Source organism: Triticum aestivum, chromosome 2B, assembly GCF_018294505.1.
Source record: "Triticum aestivum cultivar Chinese Spring chromosome 2B, IWGSC CS RefSeq v2.1, whole genome shotgun sequence".
NCBI lineage: Eukaryota > Viridiplantae > Streptophyta > Magnoliopsida > Poales > Poaceae > Triticum > Triticum aestivum.
In genome coordinates this window covers 721,289,624-721,312,446 of record NC_057798.1, presented here as the reverse complement: position 1 = coordinate 721,312,446, position 22,823 = coordinate 721,289,624, and the positions used below count along the sequence as shown (strand labels likewise).

The 22,823-nt window shown below is 46.6% G+C and overlaps 2 protein-coding genes across 3 annotated transcripts; one reads left to right on the top strand and one right to left on the bottom strand.

Moving 5' to 3' along the window:
• Window positions 1–12,674: 12,674 nt before the first annotated feature.
• LOC123039486 (F-box/FBD/LRR-repeat protein At1g13570-like) lies at window positions 12,675–14,568 on the top strand. The gene is made up of 4 exons (XM_044462635.1): window positions 12,675–12,719; window positions 12,768–13,631; window positions 13,739–13,894; window positions 14,098–14,568. The coding sequence occupies exons 1-4, from the start codon at window positions 12,675–12,677 to the stop codon at window positions 14,404–14,406; spliced, it is 1,374 nt and encodes a 457-aa protein (XP_044318570.1). The 3' UTR covers window positions 14,407–14,568.
• Window positions 14,569–19,681: 5,113 nt separating this feature from the next.
• Window positions 19,682–22,377, bottom strand: LOC123046949 (F-box/LRR-repeat protein At4g14103). Of its 2 annotated transcripts, none has more exons than XM_044470407.1 (2): window positions 21,577–22,377; window positions 19,682–21,450 (listed from the first exon to the last, which is right to left on the bottom strand). In XM_044470407.1, exon 2 carries the CDS (start codon window positions 21,382–21,384, stop codon window positions 19,882–19,884), a length of 1,503 nt encoding a protein of 500 aa, XP_044326342.1. In that variant the 5' UTR covers window positions 21,385–21,450; window positions 21,577–22,377; the 3' UTR covers window positions 19,682–19,881. The 2 variants fall into 2 exon arrangements, with proteins under 2 accessions (XP_044326342.1, XP_044326343.1); XM_044470408.1 differs by having other exon boundaries at window positions 19,682–21,429.
• Between the last annotated feature and the right edge of the window lie 446 nt (window positions 22,378–22,823).

Below are 22,823 nucleotides of genomic sequence, written 5' to 3'. Positions count from 1 at the left end.
AATTGTATACGGGATCGATTGAGTCCTTGACATCGTGGTTCATCCGATGAGATCATTGTGGAAAATGTGGGAGCCAACATGGGTATCCAGATCCCGCAGTTGGTTATTGACCGGAGAACGTCTCGGTCATGTCTACATGTCTCCCGAACCCGTAGGGTCTACACACTTAAGGTTCGATGACGCTAGGGTTATAAAGGAAGTTTGTATGTGGTTACCGAATGTTGTTCGGAGTCCCGGATGAGAACCCGGACGTCACGAGGAGTTCCGGAATGGTCCGGAGGTAAAGATTTGTATATGGAAAGTTGTTGTTCGGGTTCCGGAAAAAGTTCGGGTTTTTTCGGTATTGTACCGGAAAGCTTCCAGAAGGTTCCGGAGGATTCCGGAGGGGTCCGGAGGTCCGGAAATTGTTCCACCATGTCCAATACTGTAGCATGGGCTGTAGGGGGCGCCCTAGCCTTAATGGGCCAGGGGCACCAGCCCCCCCAAGGCCCATGCGCATGGGAAGGGGAAAACCCTAAGGGGGAGGGCCTCCACTTGACTTGGGAGGCACTCCTCCCCCCTTGGCCGCCGCCCCCTCCTCAGATTGGATCTGAGGGGGCCGGCCCCCCTCTCCCTTTCCCCTATATATATGTGGGGGGTGGGAGGGCAACCGCACCACAAGTTCTGGCGCAGCCCTCCCCCTCTCCCAAGTACTCCTCCTCTCCCGCGGTGTTTGGCGAAGCCTTGCAGGATTGCCACGCTCCTCCATCACCACCACGTCGTTGTGCTGCTGTTGGATGGAGTCTTCCTCAACCTCTTCCTCTCTCCTTGCTGGATCAAGGCATGGGAGACGTCACCGGGTTGTACGTGTGTTGAACGCGGAGGTGCCGTCCGTTTGGCACTAGGATCTCCGGTGATTTGGATCACGACGAGTACGACTCCTTCAACCCCGTTCTCTTGAACGCTTCCGCTTAGCGATCTACAAGGGTATGTAGATGCACTCTCCTTCCCCTCGTTGCTGGTTTCTCCTTAGATAGATCTTGGTGACACGTAGGAAAATTTTGAATTTCTGCTACGTTCCCCAACAAATTTCACCCTACCGTCAGAGGAGGATCCGGAGAAGCCAGTTAAAGAGCAATTAATCAAGTCTTGTGCTCTTAAGAAGATGGCAGGCCTATTCAAGAGGTGGAGGAAAGAGACACCAGAATTCATCGGCAATTATGAGAAGATCAGTGATCACTGGCCCGCATTTGTGGCCTACACGACATCGGAAAAGAGTAAGAAGATATCGGCGACAAACAAGCAAAATGCTGCGAAGAAGAAGTTTCACCATCGCACGGGGTCAGGTGGCTACCTGCAAGCCCGGCCTAAGTGGTCCAAGGCTGAGAATGATCTGCTTGATAAAGGGATCGAACCGGAGACAATGAGATGGCCAGACCGTTGCCGTACTTGGTTCTTCGGGGCTGGCGGAACCTTGGACCCTGTAACAGGAAAGTGCTGTTGGACGGACGAGCAACTGATAACACTAGTCACAAGGCTTCGGGAGTATATCGATGCAGCGCAGCAAGGGACGTTCGTTCCAGACAGGGAGAAGGATGAGCTCACAATGGCCCTCGGGAATCCTGAGCACCCTGGACGGACACGAGGCACGCCAGGCTCCATTCCGTGGAACGTTGGTTTTCCGGATGCAGGGGGTTACAAAACCCATGAGAGGAGGAAGAAACTAGAGCAGAGCCAACTGCAGGCGCAGCACGAAAGGGTAATGGGGCTAGAGGAACGAGAAGCAGATCACAACAAACGACCTGCCGAAGCTTCCCCCGAAGCTACCCCGCCATCTCAGCGGAGAATCAGCATGGCTTCCACCGAGCTGCTTCAGCCGGAGCATGTCTTGACGGCTCCTGTCAGCTATCCCATGGATGCTATCACGGAGGCTCAAAATTGCCACCTTATGACGAGATGGATGAATTTGAAGGTCAAGGCGGCTGTTGGCTCTGTTTATCCTACTGAACACGGTGCAACTTCTCACTGCCGGCCGATTTCAGAAGGATAGGCTAGGGTGACGGTGGATGAAATAACGGAGGGATTTGAGGACCTCCAGCTTGAATACCCTACAGGTGAAGGCGAGACTAGGCTGGGTTCTGCTCTGAAGACTCCATGCCTATGGCGGAAGGAGCTCATCAACCTTCCGAACTGGATGCCTCCGCCTCCTCCTCCTCCTCCTCAGGCGAGTCAGGCACTCCGCCTCCTCCACCGCCTCCTCCTCTGGCGACTGACGATCAGGGCACTAGGCCTCCTTCTCCGGCGCGTGGGGGCACTCCGCCTCCTTCTCTGCCTGCGCCGGCGCGCCCGAGCAGCCAGCAGCCTCCTCCTTCTCCGGCGCGTGGTGGCACTCCGCCTCCTTCTCCGCCTGCACCGACGTGCTCGAGCAGCCAGCAGCCTCCTCCTTCTCCAGCGTGTGGTGGTACTCCGCCTCCTTCTCCGCCTGCGCCGGCGCGCCCGAGCAGCCAGCACCTTCCCCCTTCTCCGCCACCACCCTGGCTGCTCCGGCGCGTCGTAGTCCTTCTCCTCCGCCTCGTAAGCAAGCACGAAAGAAGACAGGCGCCGCAACCGCTCCGTCTGCTCCGGCGTCTAGCAGTACAGCCAGCAGAGGTGGGAGGCAATACAGATACGGTCCACCTCTCAAGCCTCTAGAGAAGTTACCGTACGAGAGGACCGAGGAGGAAAACGTGACGATCGTGCGGGCCCACGTGAAGGACTTCTTTGAAGGGATGAAAGCAAAGAGACATCCACCTCCGGAGGAGAAGGTAGATCCGGTGAAAGCAAAGCGCACTATCGATGCCCTGAGGAAACCACCAAAGTCTCCGCCGAGAACCAACTATGAGCACATTACTGAACAGACATATCTCGAAGAGGAGCGGTCGGGAAGTACTGTCAGTGATAAAAGGTTAAAAGAACGAGCAACTAGGAAAAAAAATTGCCCAGCTCGGCGAACAAGCAAAGCAATCGTGCCCCCGCTCAATGTGTCTAGCGGCGACATCGTCGCTAATGCTCCGGGGACGGTGGCCGGTTATGGCAATCTTGGAGATTACCTGCCTGACGATCAACTTCCTGATTTCTTGGAGGAGGACGAACACAAATACGAGTACGGGAAGCCTCTCATCAAAGATGAAAAATCTCTGACAACTATGATGCGAAGATTCCATAATTGGTACATGAAAACCTGTAGAGAGTCTGGGGGCGAATGCTTTGTATCTGAATATTAAAGAGGAGCACAACCTCGTTGGAACTGATCTGTTGACTGTTCCATTTGAGGAGTTCTTCGAGTTCTTCAATCAAAAGGCCCTCGATAAACTAACGGTCTTTTGCTACTGTCTGTAAGTACTATTTCTGTCATTAAGTCTCTATATATAGCTCGGCTGTTTCATTGCATGTATTTATAATTAATTATCCTCACTATATTATGCAGATTGAAGATCGTCGAGTGCAAAAAGCAAGAAATGTATGATATTGGGTTCATTAACACAAATATCATAGATGAATTTCTGGTTAAAAAGCACGCCGAAGAGGCCGAGGCGAACTTGCTACAATCGTTGATCAAAAATCAAAACAAAGATTTAATACTCTTTCCTTACAACTTCCAGTGAGTGTTACTGTCGTGTGCATATTCGGTTTCCCTTATTACTCGAGCGAGGTTATAGTAATGTAATTGATGAGTTATGCATGCGTGCGCAGATTCCACTATGTTCTTCTGGAGATTAACCTTGAGCGGGGAGTAGTAAACGTCTTAGACTCGAGACGAAAAGATCCCCAAACCTACGCGGACATGACTAAAATGCTCAACAAGTAAGTTCAATCGATCATTTATCGCACCATATTGGCAACTTTTTGTTCATTTCCTGATATCTCAAGTAATAATAATTATTTTCTTTGTCTTGCAGGGTTTGGAAACAGTTCACCGCAGAAGTTCCGGGACTGCCGAAGGAGCTGCGATATACATACCCGAAAGTAAGTACTACTAGCTAGCTAGTTGCGCGCATCTCCCGTTGATTCTATAGTTGTACTTTCATCAATGACATTTATAATGCTTCATTATCAGTTTGATTGACCTCTATTTCTCGTAAAGTGCTTGTGGCAGGAACAAGGGAATGATTTATGTGGATACTACGTGTGCGAGTTCATCTACAACGCGACTTTGAAAAATAAGCGGGGCTACTCTAAAAGACAATATGAAGTGCGTAAGCAATAATATTCACAATTTCATTTTATTACACCATCATTTCTGTTGAGTTTCATTCATATATGTATTAACCCCCTTCTTCCAATTAGACGTGGCAGATGCGGGATGAACTCCTAGAACAAGATCGCATGAAAGCAATTCAAGAGGAATTGACGGGATTCTTTCTTGACCACGTCATCTAAAGCTGGAGAATATCATGTGGAAATTGATTTCAATTGCTAGGGGATTGTAAGAGATTTTACATATTGTATATGTATGTAGCCAGTAGGGTCGGATAGATAATACGAAAACTTGTTGTTCGACCAATCTCTCGGAGAAGGAGAGATCGATCCATCACTTCTCTCGGTATGCATGACGAATTTCTGTACTTAATGGTTCCCTTCATTTTCTTATTAGCTAGCGTGTCGAGGGCCTCTCTATGTATAGTACGTAGTGTCGACCAAGCACGGACATAAGAGAGGACACTTCTCTCCATTAATTAGCTAGCTAACACAATATATGAAATACCTAAATTAACCCCCCAACCCCCCCCCCCCCCTAAAAAACAAAAACCACGGCCACTGAAATGCTGATGCATGGATGCCTTTTGGTCCCGGTTGGTGCCACCAACCGGGACCAAAGGCCCTCCTACCTGGGCTCGGCGCACCGGCCACGTGGAGGCACATCTGTCCCGGTTCGTGTTAGAACCGGGACTAAAGGGGGGAGGCATTAGTAACGATCCTTTAGTCCCGGTTCAAGAACCGGAACTAAAGGCCCTTACGAACCGGGACAAATGCCCCCTTTTCTACTAGTGATGGTTGCTTTGAGATTCGCGGCCACTGTTCACATATAAGCAAGCCAATCTCTTTCACACTTCAATACATGAGAATACAAACATGTTGTGGACCCCTATGCATGCCATGCAGCTTTCGTCAGGAATCTACATGTGGGTAGTTGTACGGCGATTAAACATTCACAAGTCTCTCTCCCAAGGAAACACTAGTATTAAATCTGATAGCCAAAATTTTGGAGATTGATATATTTTAAACAATAAATTTAACTGGTGATATTTTTATATATTTGAATTTCTCGAGGCAAGACATTTAAAATAAGATCAAAATTGGATACTTTTCGACTAATTTTATTTCACAGATTCTGAAAAACATGTTTCACTCAACTAAAAACACCTATTTCACTTATCTTGAACAAGAAAACTGATTTTAAATGTTTAAGTATTTTGTAAAATATGATAGTGTATGTTTTTTAAATGATTGAAATCTTCTTTTGAAGAGTTGAAATCAGTCCTTTGACGGTTGAAATAATCAGTTTCAATCATTGTTGAGCTGTGCAAAATATGTGAAACTGGTATTTCAATGTGTTGTTGCAAGTGGTGAAACTAATTTTTGTAGAAATATATGAAATTAGATCTCTGAAATATATGAAAGAACTATTTCTCTTATCTGTCATTTGTTATTTCAGTGAGATATGTATTGAAAAATATGAAATTACTTCCCTGAAGTATATTTCAATGTGGTGTTGCAAATTGTGAAAATATTTTTTGTTAAAATATATGAAATTACTTCTCTGAAATATATGAAACTGCTATTTCTCTTATCTGTCATTTGTTATTTCAGTGAGATGTGTATTGAAAAATATGAAATTACTTCCCTGAAATATATTTCAATGTGGTGTTGCAAGTTGTGAACCTAATTTCTATGAAAATATATGAAATTAATTCTCTGAAATGTGGTGCTACAAGTTCTAATCGTTGTGAAATATGGCATTGGCATTGGAATAACTGAAACCACTTTGTAAAAAATTGAAATTGTTTATGCCACTCTTTTGAAATACTAAGTTTCACTCTTTTGAAATATGAAATTGCTTCTCTGAAATATATGAAACTGCTATTTCTAATATCTGTAACTTGTTATTTCAATGAGATATGTATTGAAATAGTTTTTTAAATATATAATTCAGTTGTCTCAGCCACTTTTGGAATTTCCAATGTCAATCTTTTTGGAATGTGTGGAATTAGATTTAAAAAAATGAAAACAATTTATGAAACTATTGAAATCGGTAACTAGAAATGATAGAGAATCTGTTTTTTTTGTAAACACAGTTTATTACAAAGAGTGAAATCGGATTTTAAAATTATTAAAAGTAGTTTCTTGTAATGAGCAAAGTTTTTTAAAATTCAAAAAAGTGTTTTAGAAGATTGCAAATCAATTTAAAGTGAGAGAGGGTGATCCTTTGAAAAATGGTGTATTTCTATAGTACGTGTGTGTGCGTATGCGTAAAGTGAGAGGAGACTTGGTTGGAATCACATGGGCGGGTCCATCTGGTCAAATCACCTAGATGGTCCCAGTCTGATGAAATATAATGGTTTAAATGAAGAATAGAGTGGAATACAAAGATACAAGTCTTGACAACTTTGGAGATGGCAAGATTCTATTGGTGGGAGAACCACCGGTACCTCCCTTCACCGGTAAAAAGGAGTTTGCGACGGATATACCCCTACGTACGCATATGGTTGCGTCGTTGTTTTGGGAAATATCCTTCTTTCGTATAAAAGTAAAGGTGATGTTCCTGTCGGTTCCTCAAAAAAAAAATGGTTACGTTTGTGTGCGGCTGACGTAACTCCATCAAGCGGCTATGATCGAGTGGCTCAGTTCCTAGCACAATTCGTGCTCGTACTGATCATGCGTGTGGGACGTGGAAAACGAAGCAAGAGGAAGCATGGTGTCGTGTATCGATCGGGGTATGCTGTCGACCGCCGGAAATTTGATGTGCACGTTACCCGATCGAGCGTGTTTCCAAGTTTGTAGATCGCTTAGACTAAGACAAGCTTGGACTAAATGGTACTACTACTATTTGTCTATAGATAAGTCTTTCTAAAGATAAGTCATAGGCATTATCCCCGGGTCAGACGCTACTGCTTCTATTAGTTTGTGGCAGTACGTGCAGCGCACAGTTGTCCTGAAGTAAATATCATAGGCATTATCTGTCATTTTTGTCGCCATCTGAATCTCCAATCTAAACGCGCAGCTTAACTGTGAGTCTCAAAATAAGTACGGGAGCTGATCCTAGCTGCTTGGCATGCAAGATGCTGCTGAGCCCACCTGTGTCGTCTGAGCAATCCAGCAGGGAGGCAAACCTCAGAGACTCAGACGACGCAGGTGTCCAGTAACCAGGGAGGCAAGCCTCGGCTCAGCAACGTCTTGCATGCCAAGCGCCCAACCAGCTAGCCTCAGCTCCTGTACCACATTTTGAGACTCGCAGCTAAACTACACATTTAGATCGTATGATTATCGATAATGCTTTGGTAGCATTTGAATATTTCCATGTCATTGAGCACTGCAAAATGGAGCAAGATTCTTATTGTGCGTATACGTTGGATTTATCAAAGATGTATGATAGGGTTGACTGGGATTTTCAATGATGCATAGTTTGGGTTTTGCTCCCCGATGGGTGGATTGAATTATGCCCTGTGTGACATCGGTGAGCTAGTCGGTAAAATTTAATGGAACCCTTCTTGATTCGTTCTGCCCGTCCAGAGGTCTTCGTCAAGGTGATCCGCTATCCCTTTTTTTGTTCCTGTTTGTTGCTTATGGTCTTTCCGCTCTGTTACACCGTGAAGCGCCCCAGGGCTCTATTTCGCCGTTTAAGGTGTGCCGACGTGCCCCGGGTATCTACCATTTACTCTTCGCAGATGATACCTAGTAGTTTTTCAAAAAAAAAAAAATGAAACTCCATGGGCACTAGCACCCACGGTTTATTGATATAGAAGAAGCATCCCTCATGAGAATTCCAGAAATTCGTCCCCGACGTGGATCGAACTCTGGTCGTTGGGTTTACAATCATGCGCCCCCAACCACTGGGCTATGCCCACGTCCTCATACCTAGTAGTTTTTCAAGGCTGGCAGTAAGGAAGCACACCAGGTTAAACAAGTGCTTGAAATATATGCTAAAGGAACAAGCCGGGTGATCAACCCACATAAGTGTTATATCTTCTTTTCACTGATCTGCCAGCCACGTACCCAAGAGAGCATTAAGGGCACATTATAGATTACACAACCAACTTTTGAAGCTAAATGCCTTGGCCTCCCGACACCTGATGGCAGAATGAGCAAAGGAAAAATAAAAAGCCTACAAGAAAGGTTGGCAAAATGCTTAATGGAATGGGAAGACAACCATCTCTCTATGGGTGGACAGGAGATAAAGAAGGCAATTGCGCAGCCCCTCCCGATCTATATTATGAGCGTCTTCAAGGTACCAGCAAGGCTATGTGAGGAACTTATGCGGGTGATCCATCACTTCTAGTGGGGAGCAGAAAAAGGTAAACGCAAAACACACTGGGTCAACTGGGACATTATGTTGAGGCCAAAAGGAAAAGGTGGAATTGGATTTAATGATCTCCGGGCATTCAATCAAGCCCTCTTAGCACGGCGAGCTTGGCGTCACGACCGTCTTCTCCAACATCAAGAAAGAAGCGACACTCTGGATTAAAGCAGGGGAACATCATCTTAGAATACTGGGAGAGTAATTACTTTGTATGGGCTCTGACCAATATGTGTCTACACTAATCCTCTTCTCCCTAATTATTGAATATGGAAAATCTTTTTCAATTAAAAAATGTTTCATTTTACAACAGTGAGAAAGAACACGTTCTCGTTTCAACTAGTCATCGCATCGAACCTAAAAAAGCATGTCCTATGCATCTAGAGTTCATATGCAACTAGTGCACCCGACGCTAAAAATACATGCTAAAAGTTCTAAAAACAATTGAGTGCATAGACATCGCATGCCTTTAACATGCCATAAAATTCTAGTCACAAATACAACTCAGCACTCCTTCTAAAAGAAGATACACTCAGCAATCGAGAAATAAAAAATAAAAATTTAGTTGTGGTATTGTTAATGGGCCCAATTCATAGCCATGAATATTCATAGCAATGTTTGTCCAAATTTTATTTCTCGCCCTACGAGTTGAATTTACAATTGACATGATAGATGTATATACTGTTTACAATTGACATGATATGGATATTCATAGCAATGTCTTCTACTATGGGATCTAGTTTTGAAGAGCTTGTCACGAGAAAACTAATGGTGAAAATGAATCTTAATTTTGACACTTGATTTAAAAGTTGTAGTTTTTTTCAGAAAAAAATGTACCAAAATCAAATCGGATGACATGAGCATATAAGCGTGCAACTAGCCAACTAGCACCGATATCTACCAGTTCTCTTGTCGATGATTCGCATCAACTTTAATTTAAAATGGTTGTGTGCATCACAATGGTACAGAGTTCGAGTGTCTCAACTCATTTTCAAAAAAAGAAAAGAAAACATAACAGATGTAACTAGTAGTCATAGTTAAATGAAAATCTTTTCTGAATTGGTCGCTTCGCTTCCCATCTTCCCATCTGAGCCTTCAGTTTCTCTTCAGACCCAAGTGTCAACCCCACTGCAAGTGCAAACACGACGTGCAACTTCTCAAGAACCAGCGCGTTGCGAACCAAGCACTTGGCCAGCTTCCTATGTGGCCTGCTGCCATCGTAATCTTCCATTCTAATCTCCCTCAGTCGATGCCGCAGACACGGGATGGAGAAGCTCAATTTACGAGGGATCATGATCTCGTCCGGAACCTTCCGCATTCGGCTCGAACAGTGCCTTTGTGTTTCCGTCGACTCTCGCGATTCGCTCATGACCAGAGACAGGACCTCCAGGCTCGGGGTCTGCTCCAGGATCCTGCCAACCGCAAAGACGGACCGTCGGCTGTGGATGCAAGCTTGCAGCGTGAGCCGTTTCAGGCAGGAGAACAACGGGAACCCGGCGGCGAAGAACCCGTCCCTTAGGCTCTGGTTGTGCAGATGCAGGTGCTTGGTGTCAGAGATTTCCTCAAGGAACCGCGTGAACCCGGTGAACTCCGCGGGGTCGTCAAGGGGTCTGCAGAACTCGACGCTGCACGAATGGATGATCGCCGGTGAGCCGTGCAGGGTCAGGAGGGATTTCACGGGTGCTTGGCCTATGTATTCTAGGGATGCCAGCTCCGTCGACGCGTCGATGTGAACGGACCGCAGGTTGTGGCAGCACCGGAGGGCCACCCTTCGGAGGCGTTTGTCGAGTAGGGAGACCCTTTTGAGCTTGCATAGGGCTTCAAGCGTCACGTCAGCGAGGCGGGGGCAGCTCGAGATCAGCCGCTGGATGCTTCTGCCGGAGTCACGGAGGCCCGTCAGGCGCAATGTCTCGAGGAGTGGCAGGTTGATACGAACCACCTCCGGTAGCTTGAGCCGGCAGTAGCTGAGGCACAGGCTCCGGATGGCGGCGTAGGACAAGAGCCTACGCGGGAGGATATAGTACCAGGAGCCATTCCTCTTCTCCTGCTCCTCCTCCTTGTCGGAGTCGCTGCCGGCCTCATTGTAGCTGCCAGTGCAGATAGAGCGGATGTGGAAGCGCAGGTCGAGGTGGAGCCCCGGGTGGCTGCAGTTGTTCCTAAGCGGTGGCATCATCACGTAGGCGAGCCACTGGTCGACGGCGACCTTGTCCCACCGATGCCAGTGGTCAAAGGCGAAGCGGAGGCTGCGCAGCGGCACGGCGTGGCCGGGGCACCGGCGGCGGCAGAGGAGCGCCGCGCCGAGGCCGTCCAGGAGCGCGTCGCTGCAGCTCTTCCTCTCCGACGCCTGCACGTAGTAGGTGAACCAGTCTTGTTCCCTCTCGCCCTCTGTCTCCTCGAACGAGATGGTGTGGACGCTGCCGAAGACGTGGCGCCACCGGCGGGACAGCACCGCCGCGCGGGCCGCCTCCTGGGTGGGGAGGAAGGAGAGGATGTGGCCCAGCACGTCGTCGGTGAGGCCGCTGATGCGGTCCGATCGGCTCCTTGACGACGGCGGTGGATAGGCCATATCGGTCGATCCCGGCCACTGGGTAGGAAGAGATGGGTCGCTGGTTTGGTTTGGGGTGGAACTGGAAGTTAAAGATCAATCGAGGAAGGCTTCCGTTGGAAACAATTCGAATTCGGTTTCCTTTGCGATCCAAGTGGCCACCGGATTCCTAGCAAAGCAAATCTCTCCGTGACAACATTCATCACGATCGATCTAGAGAATTGGATTGATATAAAATTAGGTGGCTGAGCCTCCGCGAGCGGTCGACCTCGGCTCGGCTCCACCGTCGATCGTCTTCCCCGCCGGCTGGCCAAAACAGATCTTCTCGCTGCCGGTCCACTCCCCCGTTCCGCTCGGCACCCAAACAGCGCTACCTCCTCCGAGGTCCGAGCATTGTAGGGAGGGAGGGACACGAGGCCGCCCCGCCGATGGCTTGACAAGGCACTCGGGTAAGGTTTGCACACAACCCTCTCGCCATCATCAGATCCGTTTTCTTCGATGCTGTCCAAATAGGTCCTGGAACTATAAAACCATCATCCAGGTCTCAAAGTGCAATAAGTGTGCGTCCAAGTTCAAGATCAGTTCCACACTTAAGTAGTCCGAGGACCTATATTTTGCCTAGCTTGACACACTTGTTGTACTTCGAGGATGTGGACGATGACTTTCATAGTTTGAGGTCCTACATGACACCCTTGAAATAGTTCAAGGACCTACTGTGCACTTCGCTCACTTAAAATTTATAGTTGTCTCCTGCTATTATTTTTCTACTATTTCCACTGACAATTGGAAAACGAATCTTAATAATACATAAATAAATCCATTGGTATGCAGTGTAAGTGTAACTACTCCTATGTAACCATAATATGGGATTTACAAAGTCTCACTAGTTAGAATCAAATACAATAGGAACTGAATGCTGAATTCCTCTGCATTTTTTGTCTATCTTCCCAATTTCTGTTAATAAGGCATGGTTCATTCTCAGGTTGAAGTTTCTTCCTTTAGCATTGTTTTCTATGTCCTCCTACAAATATTGCATTCATACCAGCATACACAAAATATTGTTGCATCTACGTGGTTGCTCCAGCAGTAATAATAGGTCAAATAAATATAGGGGTTAAGGAGACCAATGCAACCACACTAGTTACCAGACTTGCCAGCAAGTCATTTCTTTGTTATTGGTGCAGGAATAATGTGAGGAAAATAGTTGGGAAATACAAAGATGATATCTAGGTCAGATTAACATGTGCAGACGTGCAGTACTTTCTTTTATTGTAAAAAGTGATAACTTCATAATTAAGAATGCACTTTACACAAAAATCTAGGTAAAATTGAAGTTCATAGTACAATTAGTTGTCTAGATAACTACCCCTGTATTTTCCATTGTCAGTTAAAAAATACGATAAATGTTTTATATTTACAGGAATCTGTTTGTCAAAAGGAGCGCCTCGGAAGGGACCAAAGACTAAAGACTGTTTGAAGAACACTTGTAAGATGACAAAATTCAAGGGTCTTCAGCTTCACCATTTACCCCACGTAAGTAAATTCATGACTTAAACCTTGTTACTGGTAGCAGCACATTCATTCTCTTCTTCTTTTATGAGGGAACTGAGACCAAATACATATTCTTTGTGGCTGGAACATGCTGAGGATATTCAGTGATTCACTGAGTTGTCTTTGTTCCGCCTGCAGGATGTTCTGCGTATCATACTGTCGAGATTGACATTGAAAGAGGCTGTGCGGATGAGCATACTATCTAGGAGGTGGAGGTGCCTCTGGAAATGCTACCCGAAGTTAGTATTCACCAGAGCCACGATGCGCGGAAGCAATGCCGTGGTAGGCCGTCGAAAACCCTTACGGACAAGGTTTATCAGGGGTATCAATAGCATCCTCCGGCAGTTAAGGTCCACTAACCTGAACAAGTTTGTGGTTAAGTTTGCGCTTCGCAAAAGGCACACATCTCACATTGATAGATGGATCAAATTTTCTGCCACATCAAAAACGAAGCATGTTGTCATGGATCTATCTCCAGGACTGAAAGGCAGTAGCAAAAGAGATGATATGTACAGTTTCCCACTGCATCTTTTCAGTGGCTCCAGTGGCTCTTGTGTCAGGTCTCTTAGTCTAGCATTTGTCTATTTAACACTGCCTCCTGATCTCCATGGATTTGCAAACCTTAAGAAGCTCTCTTTGCATATGGTGACCATTACAGGAGAACTCCAGTGTTTGTTTCCTGAATGCGCTGTTCTTGAGTGGCTAAGCATCACCAAATGCAGGATGGTTGGGCTAAGCATAGGGCAGGAACTAAGCCGGTTGCAATATCTGTGCGTGAAGATCTGTAGCCTGCAGAAGTTGGATATACGTGCTCCAAACCTCACCACACTTGTCTTCGCTGATCTGATGGTACCTATCATGCTTCATGAACCTCTGAAGATTTCCGAGGCAACGGTCAGCTTGTTCTCGGCCTCGGACTGTTTCAATTACGTCTGCACTGATGTAGTCAATGCCCTTTCGCACGTCCAGTCTCTCTCCATATATTTTCAGATAAACACCAAGGTTTGTTCATTGAACACTGGAAGAACGTGCCCTCATGGTTTTGCTTCAGTTCTTCATGCTATGAGGTCATTGCTTGTTTCACATTTGCCATGTTTGTTGTCTTGCAGGTTCAGGGGTTTGTCAAAAACCCTACAAGGCTCACCAACCTGAGACATTTGACCTTAGAGATCAATATTGCTGGGGGGCCAGAAGCTGCTGGTGGAGTTCTTCGCCTGGCTTACCTTTTGGAGTTGGCCCCTCTTTTGGAAGACTTGGTAATTCATGTAAGTATCTGATCTTGGGCTAATTTAGTCATAATAACAAAGGTTTACTTAGACTTCTTAGTGTGTAGTCAGACATTGTAAAGCATCCTAAAGACTGAATAGTCGAAGACATCAAGTAAAATAGAAGGGCAGTAACACGATTTGTTTGTTCTAAACAAACATTAAAAAATCTACAGTAATTTATTTGACACATTTTTATGCAGATGTGCTGTTTTGCCTCAGCGACCCACATCTGGGAACCGAGTGTGGATCCCTCCCCGCTGCCTCCGTACAATCATCTCAAGACTATCCGAATGACGGGGTTTTACGGTTTGAATTGTCAGCTCGAGCTGGCACACCATCTTCTTCGGAACACAGCCTCTCTTGAGCGTATGATCATAGATCCGGTGGTGGGGAATAACTCATTTATTCCATCTCTGAAGGCAGCAGAGAGATACATGCGTGATGGTAGGGCGTTGGCCTTTGCTAAACTTTGGAGGAAGGGGTTCGACGGGGTCCTTACCATTCTATGAAAAGGGAACAAAAAAGTGCGGGTATGTTCATCCGTTCAAGGCTAGGAAGTGGCAATTGATGTTTGGAGGAAGGAACTCATAAAGGTCTATACCATCTTTCAGGAGAGAGGAAACTATGTATTTTATTTATGTGTTTGTTGTTGGACTAGCTGGAGACGGAAGAGAGGGTGTGTTGTTTTAAGCTGATAATCCTTGTTGCTCATTACCAGGATGCACATATAGTGTTATCATCCAATGATGTTTTGAAGGAAATTTCTCTTGATGTTTATCTTGGAACTAGAGATACTCCTTCTGTCCCATCATGCAAGTATAAGAAAACGATTTCCAATTTCACAAGAATTAACCGCGGTCAGAGATTTTGGTAAATTGATGTATAAAATTGATTGAACTTCAGATAATTTGACATACAAAAAAAAAACTTAAAATAAACTTCCTGACAGCTTCAGTGCTTGCTGCTAGCAACTACCAATTCGATATTCAGCTCGCGTCCTGCCGCCACTACAGCCAGTGCCTAGCGGGCCAAACGGAAACAGAGTACATCTACGAAAGGTAGTACATACTACTGCACTTCATTTGAGACAAGACTTCTGTTCTTCGCATTACGAATCGTGAGAAACATTGCAGATACTCCCTCCGTTCCATAATGTAGTGCTTATAGATTTTTACAAAAGTCAAACATTACAAACTTTGGCCATATTTATAGAGAAAAGTAGGTACATCTAGATTCTAGAATATCAAATGCACATCACTGGATACATCATGAGTTATATTTTTAGAATGTACATGTTTGGTATTATAGATGTATAATATTTTCTCAATACGCTTGGTCAAAGTTGGCAATGTTTGACTTCCACAAAAATCTATAGGCACTACATTGTGGAATGGAGGGAGTAAGACTTAAGTTCTTCACACTCCAAACATCGAGAAACATAACATGATACAGAACTAAGCACTAACATCAGTGATGGCAGAGTTTCTAGGGGTTCCAAACCTGCATTATATTAGTGGGAATCAATCTCATGCTTACATAAACAAAATCGCCGAAGCTGCAATGACTAATGACTAAGGGCCTGTTCGGTAGCCCTCTGGCTTCTCAACTCCACAACTCCACGTCTGGAGCGCACCCGAACGGTCCAACTCCTGGCGATGCGATTGAGAAGCTGGCTAACCACGCAGTGCAAATTTGGAGGAGTCGTGGAGTAGAGAAAATGGAGCTCCACAAAAACAGAGAAGCGAGAGTTGGCAGAAATTACATAGGCATGCCACCGCCAAGTGAGACTGCGTACCGTTTCGCTCGACCCTTTTCTATTCCGCAGCGACGCGACGCTCGTTCCCTTCCTATCTGTCGTTAGTTATTCCATCCCACTGCGAGCAGCCCACCCATTATGGTCCAGTGGGCCAAAAGCAACGCTTTCGGCCTGGAAGAAAACGATCGAGCAAAGAAGCTATGCCCCCGAACGACTGGCTGACTCCGGGATTTTTCTAGAGAAGCTAGCTGCCGGATCTTTTTTTTTTTTGAAACGGAACACAGATTGCATTCCTCCTACATATCATTGCTGGGCAAGTCCCCAGCTACAAGGTTCTGAACAAACTCTGGGAATTGTCCCAGCCAAGTAATACATGCACCAGAGTTTAATGTTGCTCCAAACGCTGCTAGCCTATGCGCCACTCGGTTACATGTTCGTGAACAGTTTACAACACATACATCTGAAAAACCTACATGTAACTGAAATTTAATCTCTCTGAAAATGGCCCCTAGTGCAGACAGGTCATATTCCTCAGTAGACACAGCCCTTCTTAACTGTGTAGAATCTGTTTCAAACATCGCTCTATCACAGCCCATTTGGCTAGCAATGTTTATTGCATACAACATAGCCACTGCTTCAGATTGGAAAGCATCAGCCATATGTTCCAGTTTGCCAGCACCTGCAGCTACAGCTATACCTTGATCATTTCTAATGATAAATCCCCAACCTCCATCATTGGAAATCCTGTGAAAAGCTGCATCAGTGTTGATCTTCAATATTCCTGAAGCTGGTCTTGTCCACTTTTGCTTTGGCTGTTGGGCTATCCCCTTCCCTTTCTCCTGTACCTTCATGACATTTATAAAGTGATAATCAATAGAAGAGCAAATTTCATTCGATGGTTTAATGGCCTTCCCTTTATTTGCATTGTTTCTTTCATGCCACCAAAGCCAAAGTAATAAACTTGTTTTTAACTTGATCTCCTCCCTCAAATTAATAATTTCTTCGATGAAGTTTAAAGCATTAACACAGGGGATTAGCTGCAGCCTAACATGCTCGAGTTGAGCCATTCTCCATATTTCTCTTACTTTCTTGCATTTGATGAAACAGTGCCCCCCATCCTCATCCAATCTATAACAAATAGGGCAACGAGTGTCAACTTCCATACCTCTGTTTTGTAGCTTTGTTCGCAATGGTAAGCTATTGGTTGCTAGCCTCCATAAAAAATGGAGCACTTTGTTTGGGAGGGGCATTGTCCATAGTTTAAGCCAGTCAAATCCACCATCTTCTTCAGCTGCACTTGAGGTAGATGTTAGACCTGAGAGAGATTCTCGAGCTGCACAATCTATTGCTACTTTGTATGCAGATTTTACTGAAAATATACCTTTTTTATCATAGTGACATGCCGTGAAGTCCTCGAGATGATCTTGGATTGGGATCTGAAGGATACACTTTGTATCTTCCGGGGTAAAAGTTTGCCTCACTAGTTCTTCGTCCCATTTGTTGGTGATTGGGTTAATTAGCTCACTGACTTTAGTTATCAAATTATTGCCCCTATGGGAGACGACCCTTCTGGTGTTACCTCTCGGAATCCATGGGTCACTCCATATGTCAATATCCTTGCCATTCCCAGCTCTCCATATGATTCCTTTTCTCAGCAGCTCAACACCCTTTAGTATGCTGCGCCATGCATAAGAAATGCCACTACTTGGTCTCACCCGCAGAATTGAACATCCTGGGTAGTATCTACTTGAAAGAACATGGGCACAAAGAGAGGAGGGGTTTTGGAGCAGCCTCCATGCTTGTCTTGCCAGCATTGCCAGATTGAACGCATGTAGATCCCTAAATCCCAAGCCTCCATTTCTTTTTGATCTAGTAAGCCTCTCCCAGCTGACCCAATGCACTTTATTTTCCTTATCCATTTGGCTCCACCAATACCTATTAATCATGGTGCTCAGTTCTTCACATAGGCCCTTGGTGAGATCAAAGCACGCCATGCTGTAGACAGGAATAGCTTGTGCCCCGGCTTTTATTAGAATTTCTTTCCCTGCCTTCGAAAGTAGTTTCTCCTTCCAACCTTGAATCCTTTTCCATATTCTTTCCTTTACATATTCAAACATCTTCGCTTTTGCTTTGCCAACATATGTTGGAAGACCTAAATATTTTGATGCAAGGCCCTCAGTTATAATGTTCAATGTCCTCTTCATTTCTTCCTTTTGCCAAGGCCTCGTATTTTTACTGAATAAAATGGATGACTTGTCCTTGTTTATCATTTGCCCTGAGCAGCTTCCATATATGTTCAAGATGCGTTCAACTTCTTGAGCACTACTTGCACTAGCCTCCATTAGCAGCAGAGAATCATCTGCAAAAAGTAGGTGACTAACACTAGGAGCTCCTCTGCATATTTTAATTCCTCTAATTAACCCTCTCCTTTCAGCATTGTGCAGCATGGCTGAGAACCCTTCCGCACAAAGTAGAAACAGATATGGGGAAAGTGGATCCCCTTGACGAAGTCCCCTTTGGGGTGTGATTGTTTCAGTTACATCCCCATTCACTTTAATCTTGTATTTGACAGTGGAGATGCACTTCATTATCAAATTCATCCACCCTTCATCGAAACCCAGTCTATGCATCATCTCCTTTAAGAAGGTCCATTCGACACGGTCGTATGCCTTGCTCATGTCTAGTTTTATTGCTGCATAACCTACTGAGCCATTTCTTTTCCTCTGCAAAAAGTGTGTTAGTTCATATGCCAGCAGAGTATTATCAGAAATGAGGCGACCAGGCACGAAGGCACTCTGGTTAGGCGAGATTATATCAGGAAGAATTATTTTGAGCCTATTCGTTATTACCTTGGAGACCAGCTTGTATACCACATTACATAGGCTTATTGGTCTCATATCATTAATCTTCACTGGATTGTTATTTTTCGGGAGTAGCACAATAAGTGTATCATTCCAGCCCTCTGGCATGTTTCCTCCCCTCAGAATATGAAGCACTTCCTTGACCACTTGTTCTCCGACAATTTGCCAAAACTTTTTGAAAAAAATAGCAGGCATTCCATCGGGACCCGGGGCTTTGAGGTCACCCATACCATTTAGTGCTGCTTTAACCTCTTCTTCAGTGTACTCAGCACACAAAACATTGTTCATGCTCTCAGTCACCCTCGGTTGTACAACATGCATAACTTCCTCGATGTTGCTCCCTGTCACCGTGGTGGAGAAAATGTTCAAAAAGTAGTTTGCAATATGTTCCTTCAGTGCATCTTCCCCTTCTGCCCAGCTTCCATCATCCCTCTGTAACTTTTTAATTGTGTTTCTCCTTTTCGCTAGCTGCCGGATCTTGGCTACGGAGTCGTGGAGTTTGAGGCTCTGGAGGGCTACCGAACAGGCCCTAAACTGCACCGGCTAGCGTGTAAACTGTTCCATAGGGGCTTTTCTATCTGCATCTTTAGCACTCTCCTCCACACTCTCAATATTTAGGAATTTCCAGCTCCCATGAAAATGGCTGGCAGTACGGACTTCTCTATATGAATATCTATCATTATATTCTTTTGACAGTATATAAGATGTCTTTGGATCGTCTATATATTATTCAACTTTGATCAGCAGTTAATCGATATTGTGCAGTTTTTGGGGCTGCTGCGCCATAGCCTTCGTCATCGCCCTCTCGCCACCACCAAATAGGAGGAAGAAGTTTTTCTGGCGAGACTATAATCAAGTACATGTGAATCACGTTCGACTAACATAATTCAAACATCAAAATGAAATCAGTTCTGGACAATTTTGGAAAGCAAATTTTCTTATATTTTTGTTTTCTTACTCAAATATTATTGATGAGCACAAAGATAGTAATATATACTCCCTCCTTAAACTAATATAAGGGCATTTAGATCACTATTTTAGTGATATAAACATTCTTATATTAATTTATAGAGGGAGTACATGTTAAAATTATACACCCTTTTCGAAAGAAGTGTATAACCAAACACATGCATATTGCAAGCACGCAAGACAATCAAGTATGATATGTTGTTATTTATACAGAAAAGTTAAGAAATTTAGTGACATTAAGTACAGAAAAAAGGCTATAAATGCATAACTGATAGGCTATGGTGGCACAACCATTGGATGAACAAATTTTGACTAAAATTTTGGACGGCTTAGAGTAAATTATCCCATCTAACTCTTATTTTTCATATTAGTACAGCAAAGTTTGTTGGTGAGAATCTCTATACGAAGATATCTTCTGAATTTGCCACTCCCCATTTTCCGATCTCTGCCTCCAGTATATTCTTTCGCTCAGGCTTGATTTCCTTGGCGAACACTACGTGCAATCTTTCAAGAACAAGCGCATTCTGAAGCAAGAGCTTGGCCAAGCTCTTCTCTGGCTTGAGGCCCTCGTAATTTTCCATGGCGATCTCGCGCACCCGATGCCGCAAGCATGGAATCGACAAGATCGACGCGGGGACGTTGATGTCACCGTACTCCTCTTTTGACCTCTCCATCAGCAGCGTGAGAACCTCCAGGTTCGGGGTCTGCTCCAAGACCATGCGCAACGCGTCAACGCTGTGGTGAGTCTGGATACAGCCTTGCAACGTGAGCCTCGTCAGGCTGGAGAAGAGCGGGAACCCCGCGACCCCGAAGAACTTGCTCTCCAAGCTCTGGTGGTGGAGACGCAGGTGAGCCACGCCTTGGATTTTGTCGAGGAAATCTCTAAACCTGACGAACTGAGCCTCCTTGGAGAGAGGCCTGCAGAAATCGATGGTGCATGAAGGAATGATCGCCGGCAAGCGGTGCAGAGACAAGAGCGACCCCGCAGGCACCATGCCACGGTAGTCCAACAACTTCAGCTCCGCCGCGTCGATTATAGCGGACTTCAGGTCGTGGCAGCAGCGGATGGAGAACCGGCGGAGGCGTTTGTCGAGCACGGAGATCCTTTTGAGGTTCCACAATGCTTCCAGCGTCAGGTCGGCGAGGCGGGGGCAGCTCGAGATCAGACACTGGATGCTTTCCCCGGAGTCCCCAAGGGCCGTGAGGCGCATCGTCTCGAGGACCGGCAGGTCAATGGTCAAGGTCGTCCGTCCGAGCTTGAACCGGCAACTGTTGATGCACAACGTTCTTAGGGCGGCACAGGACAAGAGCCTTGGCGGAAGGAGATACCTCCACTTAGTTTCTTCGTCCGAGTCACTGCCTGCTCCGCCGCTATCATCATCATCATCATCATCGGTGCCGTCACTGTCGCTGTCAGATGCTGTACAGACCGGGCCTAGGTAGAAGCACATATCGAGGTGCAGTTCTGCCAGGTGGCCGACATGCCTACGTGGCGCCACGTAGGAGAGCCACTGGTCGACGGCGACCTTGTCCCACCAATGCCATTTGTCAAAGGCGAAACGGAGGCTGCGCGGCGGCACAGGGAGGCCAGCACAGCGGCGGTGGCAGAGGAGCGCGGCGTTGACGTCATCGAGGAGCTTGGTGCTGCAGCTCTTCCTCTCCAACGCCTGCACGTAGTAGGTGTACCAGTCATAGGCCCTCTCGCCCTTTGTCTCCTCGAACGAGATGGTGTGGACGCTGCCGAAGACGTGGCGCCACCGGCGGGACAACGCCGCCGCGCGTGCCGCCTCCTTGGTGGGGAGGAAAGAGAGGACGTGGCCCAGCACGTCGTCGGTGAGGCCGCTGATCCGGTCCCTGTGCCTCCTCGACGAAGACTTCTTCTGCTCCTTCCGTGAAGCCATGTCGCTATCTAATCTACCTGTGCTCGTGCTGTATAGGTTGAGGTCCTGCAAACGTTCAATGGGTGGCTACCAATTTAAGGGTAAAGGTTTAGTTATCCCCCAGGCGTGTTGCTGACTTGGAGTACAAGTCGAGAAAGGTCGGTAAGAGATCAAAACACAAATGAAAAAAGAAAGATCAAAACGGAACCATACCTATACTCCTCGTCAATAACCACAGGGGCGGCCGGCCGCGTCTGATCAACGAAGATGAAGAGGCGCAGGCGGGCGGACCGGCTGAGCGCTCTCCCCGACGAGATGCTCGAGCGCATCCTCTCCCACCTCCGGTCCGACGAGGCCGTGCGCACAAGCGTCCTCTCCCGGCGATGGCGCGACGTCTACGCCGGGGTACCCGTCGTGGACCTCGTCGATCCCAAGGGCGGCAGGTGGAACGAGGTCCGGGTCTGCTTCGACCAGCAGGTGACGGGCGCGATCCTCTGCAAGGGCCCGGGGACGCCCATCCGCACCTTCCGCCTCAGCATCTCCAACCCACCGCGCGACCTGCTCGATCAGTGGATCGTCTCCGCAGTCTCCTCTTGCGTCGAAGAGATCAACGTCAAGCTCATATACTGGTTTTCCTCCGACCACCGCCTCTGCCCCTTTACCTCGTCGGGCTCGGCGGACTTCGATAGCTATGATAGGGGAAGGTACGTCAGGACGCAGCACCACCTCTTTGGGTGCCCCACTCTCCGCCGCCTGCGCCTGACAAACTGGACGCTCGATCTGCCAGGAAGAGTGTCCATGGAGTCGCTGGAGATGCTCTGCCTTGCGAGGATCATGTGCCCAGAAGGGATGTTGCAGCAGCTGCTTTCGAGCTGCCCACGCCTCGCTGACCTGACCCTGCAGGAGTGCCCAAGTCTCAGGAAAATCACGGTGATCAGCCCCCACCTGCGGAGTTTCACCATGATCTGCTGCCACCATGCCAGGCGCATCAAGCTGAGCAGCTCATGCATCCGGTCACTGCACTATAAAGGCGGCCTTCCACGCAAGTCGCTCTTCAAGCTCGCAAACCATGCCGGAGTCACGGCGCTGACAGTTGAAATTTGTGAAGGCCTCTCCGGAAAGGAACCAACAGAATTTGCTCCGGCCACTAAGCTCATCAAACGGTGCACCAAACTGGCGTACCTTCACCTTTCCTTGCGCCCATCAATGGCTTACTATAGCAGCCTGTTCAAAGATGCGGTGCCCTGCCTACAGCATCTTAGGCAGTTAGGCCTCCAGTGTTGCCTACGCAACGATCGCGACATCCAGTCAGTTGCCATCTTGCTTTGTGACACCCAGAACTTGGAGGTACTGTCGCTGTTTCCTCTGGATGCAAAGACTCCAACGGACATGCACACCGAATCAGATAGCGAGCCTGAGAACGACGGTGAGGATGGTGCCGATTATAGTAGCCAGGTGAC

What these genes read in the sequence shown, in the direction of transcription:
- LOC123039486 (XM_044462635.1), top strand. Translation starts at nt 12,675, where the DNA reads ATGAGGGAACTGAGACCAAATACATATTCTTTGTGGCTGGAACAT. An exon ending in ATTTTCAGATAAACACCAAG is followed by an intron (nt 13,632 to 13,738) that starts GTTTGTTCATTG and finishes GTTGTCTTGCAG; the next exon opens with GTTCAGGGGTTTGTCAAAAA. An exon ending in TGGAAGACTTGGTAATTCAT is followed by an intron (nt 13,895 to 14,097) that starts GTAAGTATCTGA and finishes ATTTTTATGCAG; the next exon opens with ATGTGCTGTTTTGCCTCAGC.
- LOC123046949 (XM_044470407.1), bottom strand. Translation starts at nt 21,384, where the DNA reads ATGGCTTCACGGAAGGAGCAGAAGAAGTCTTCGTCGAGGAGGCACAGG.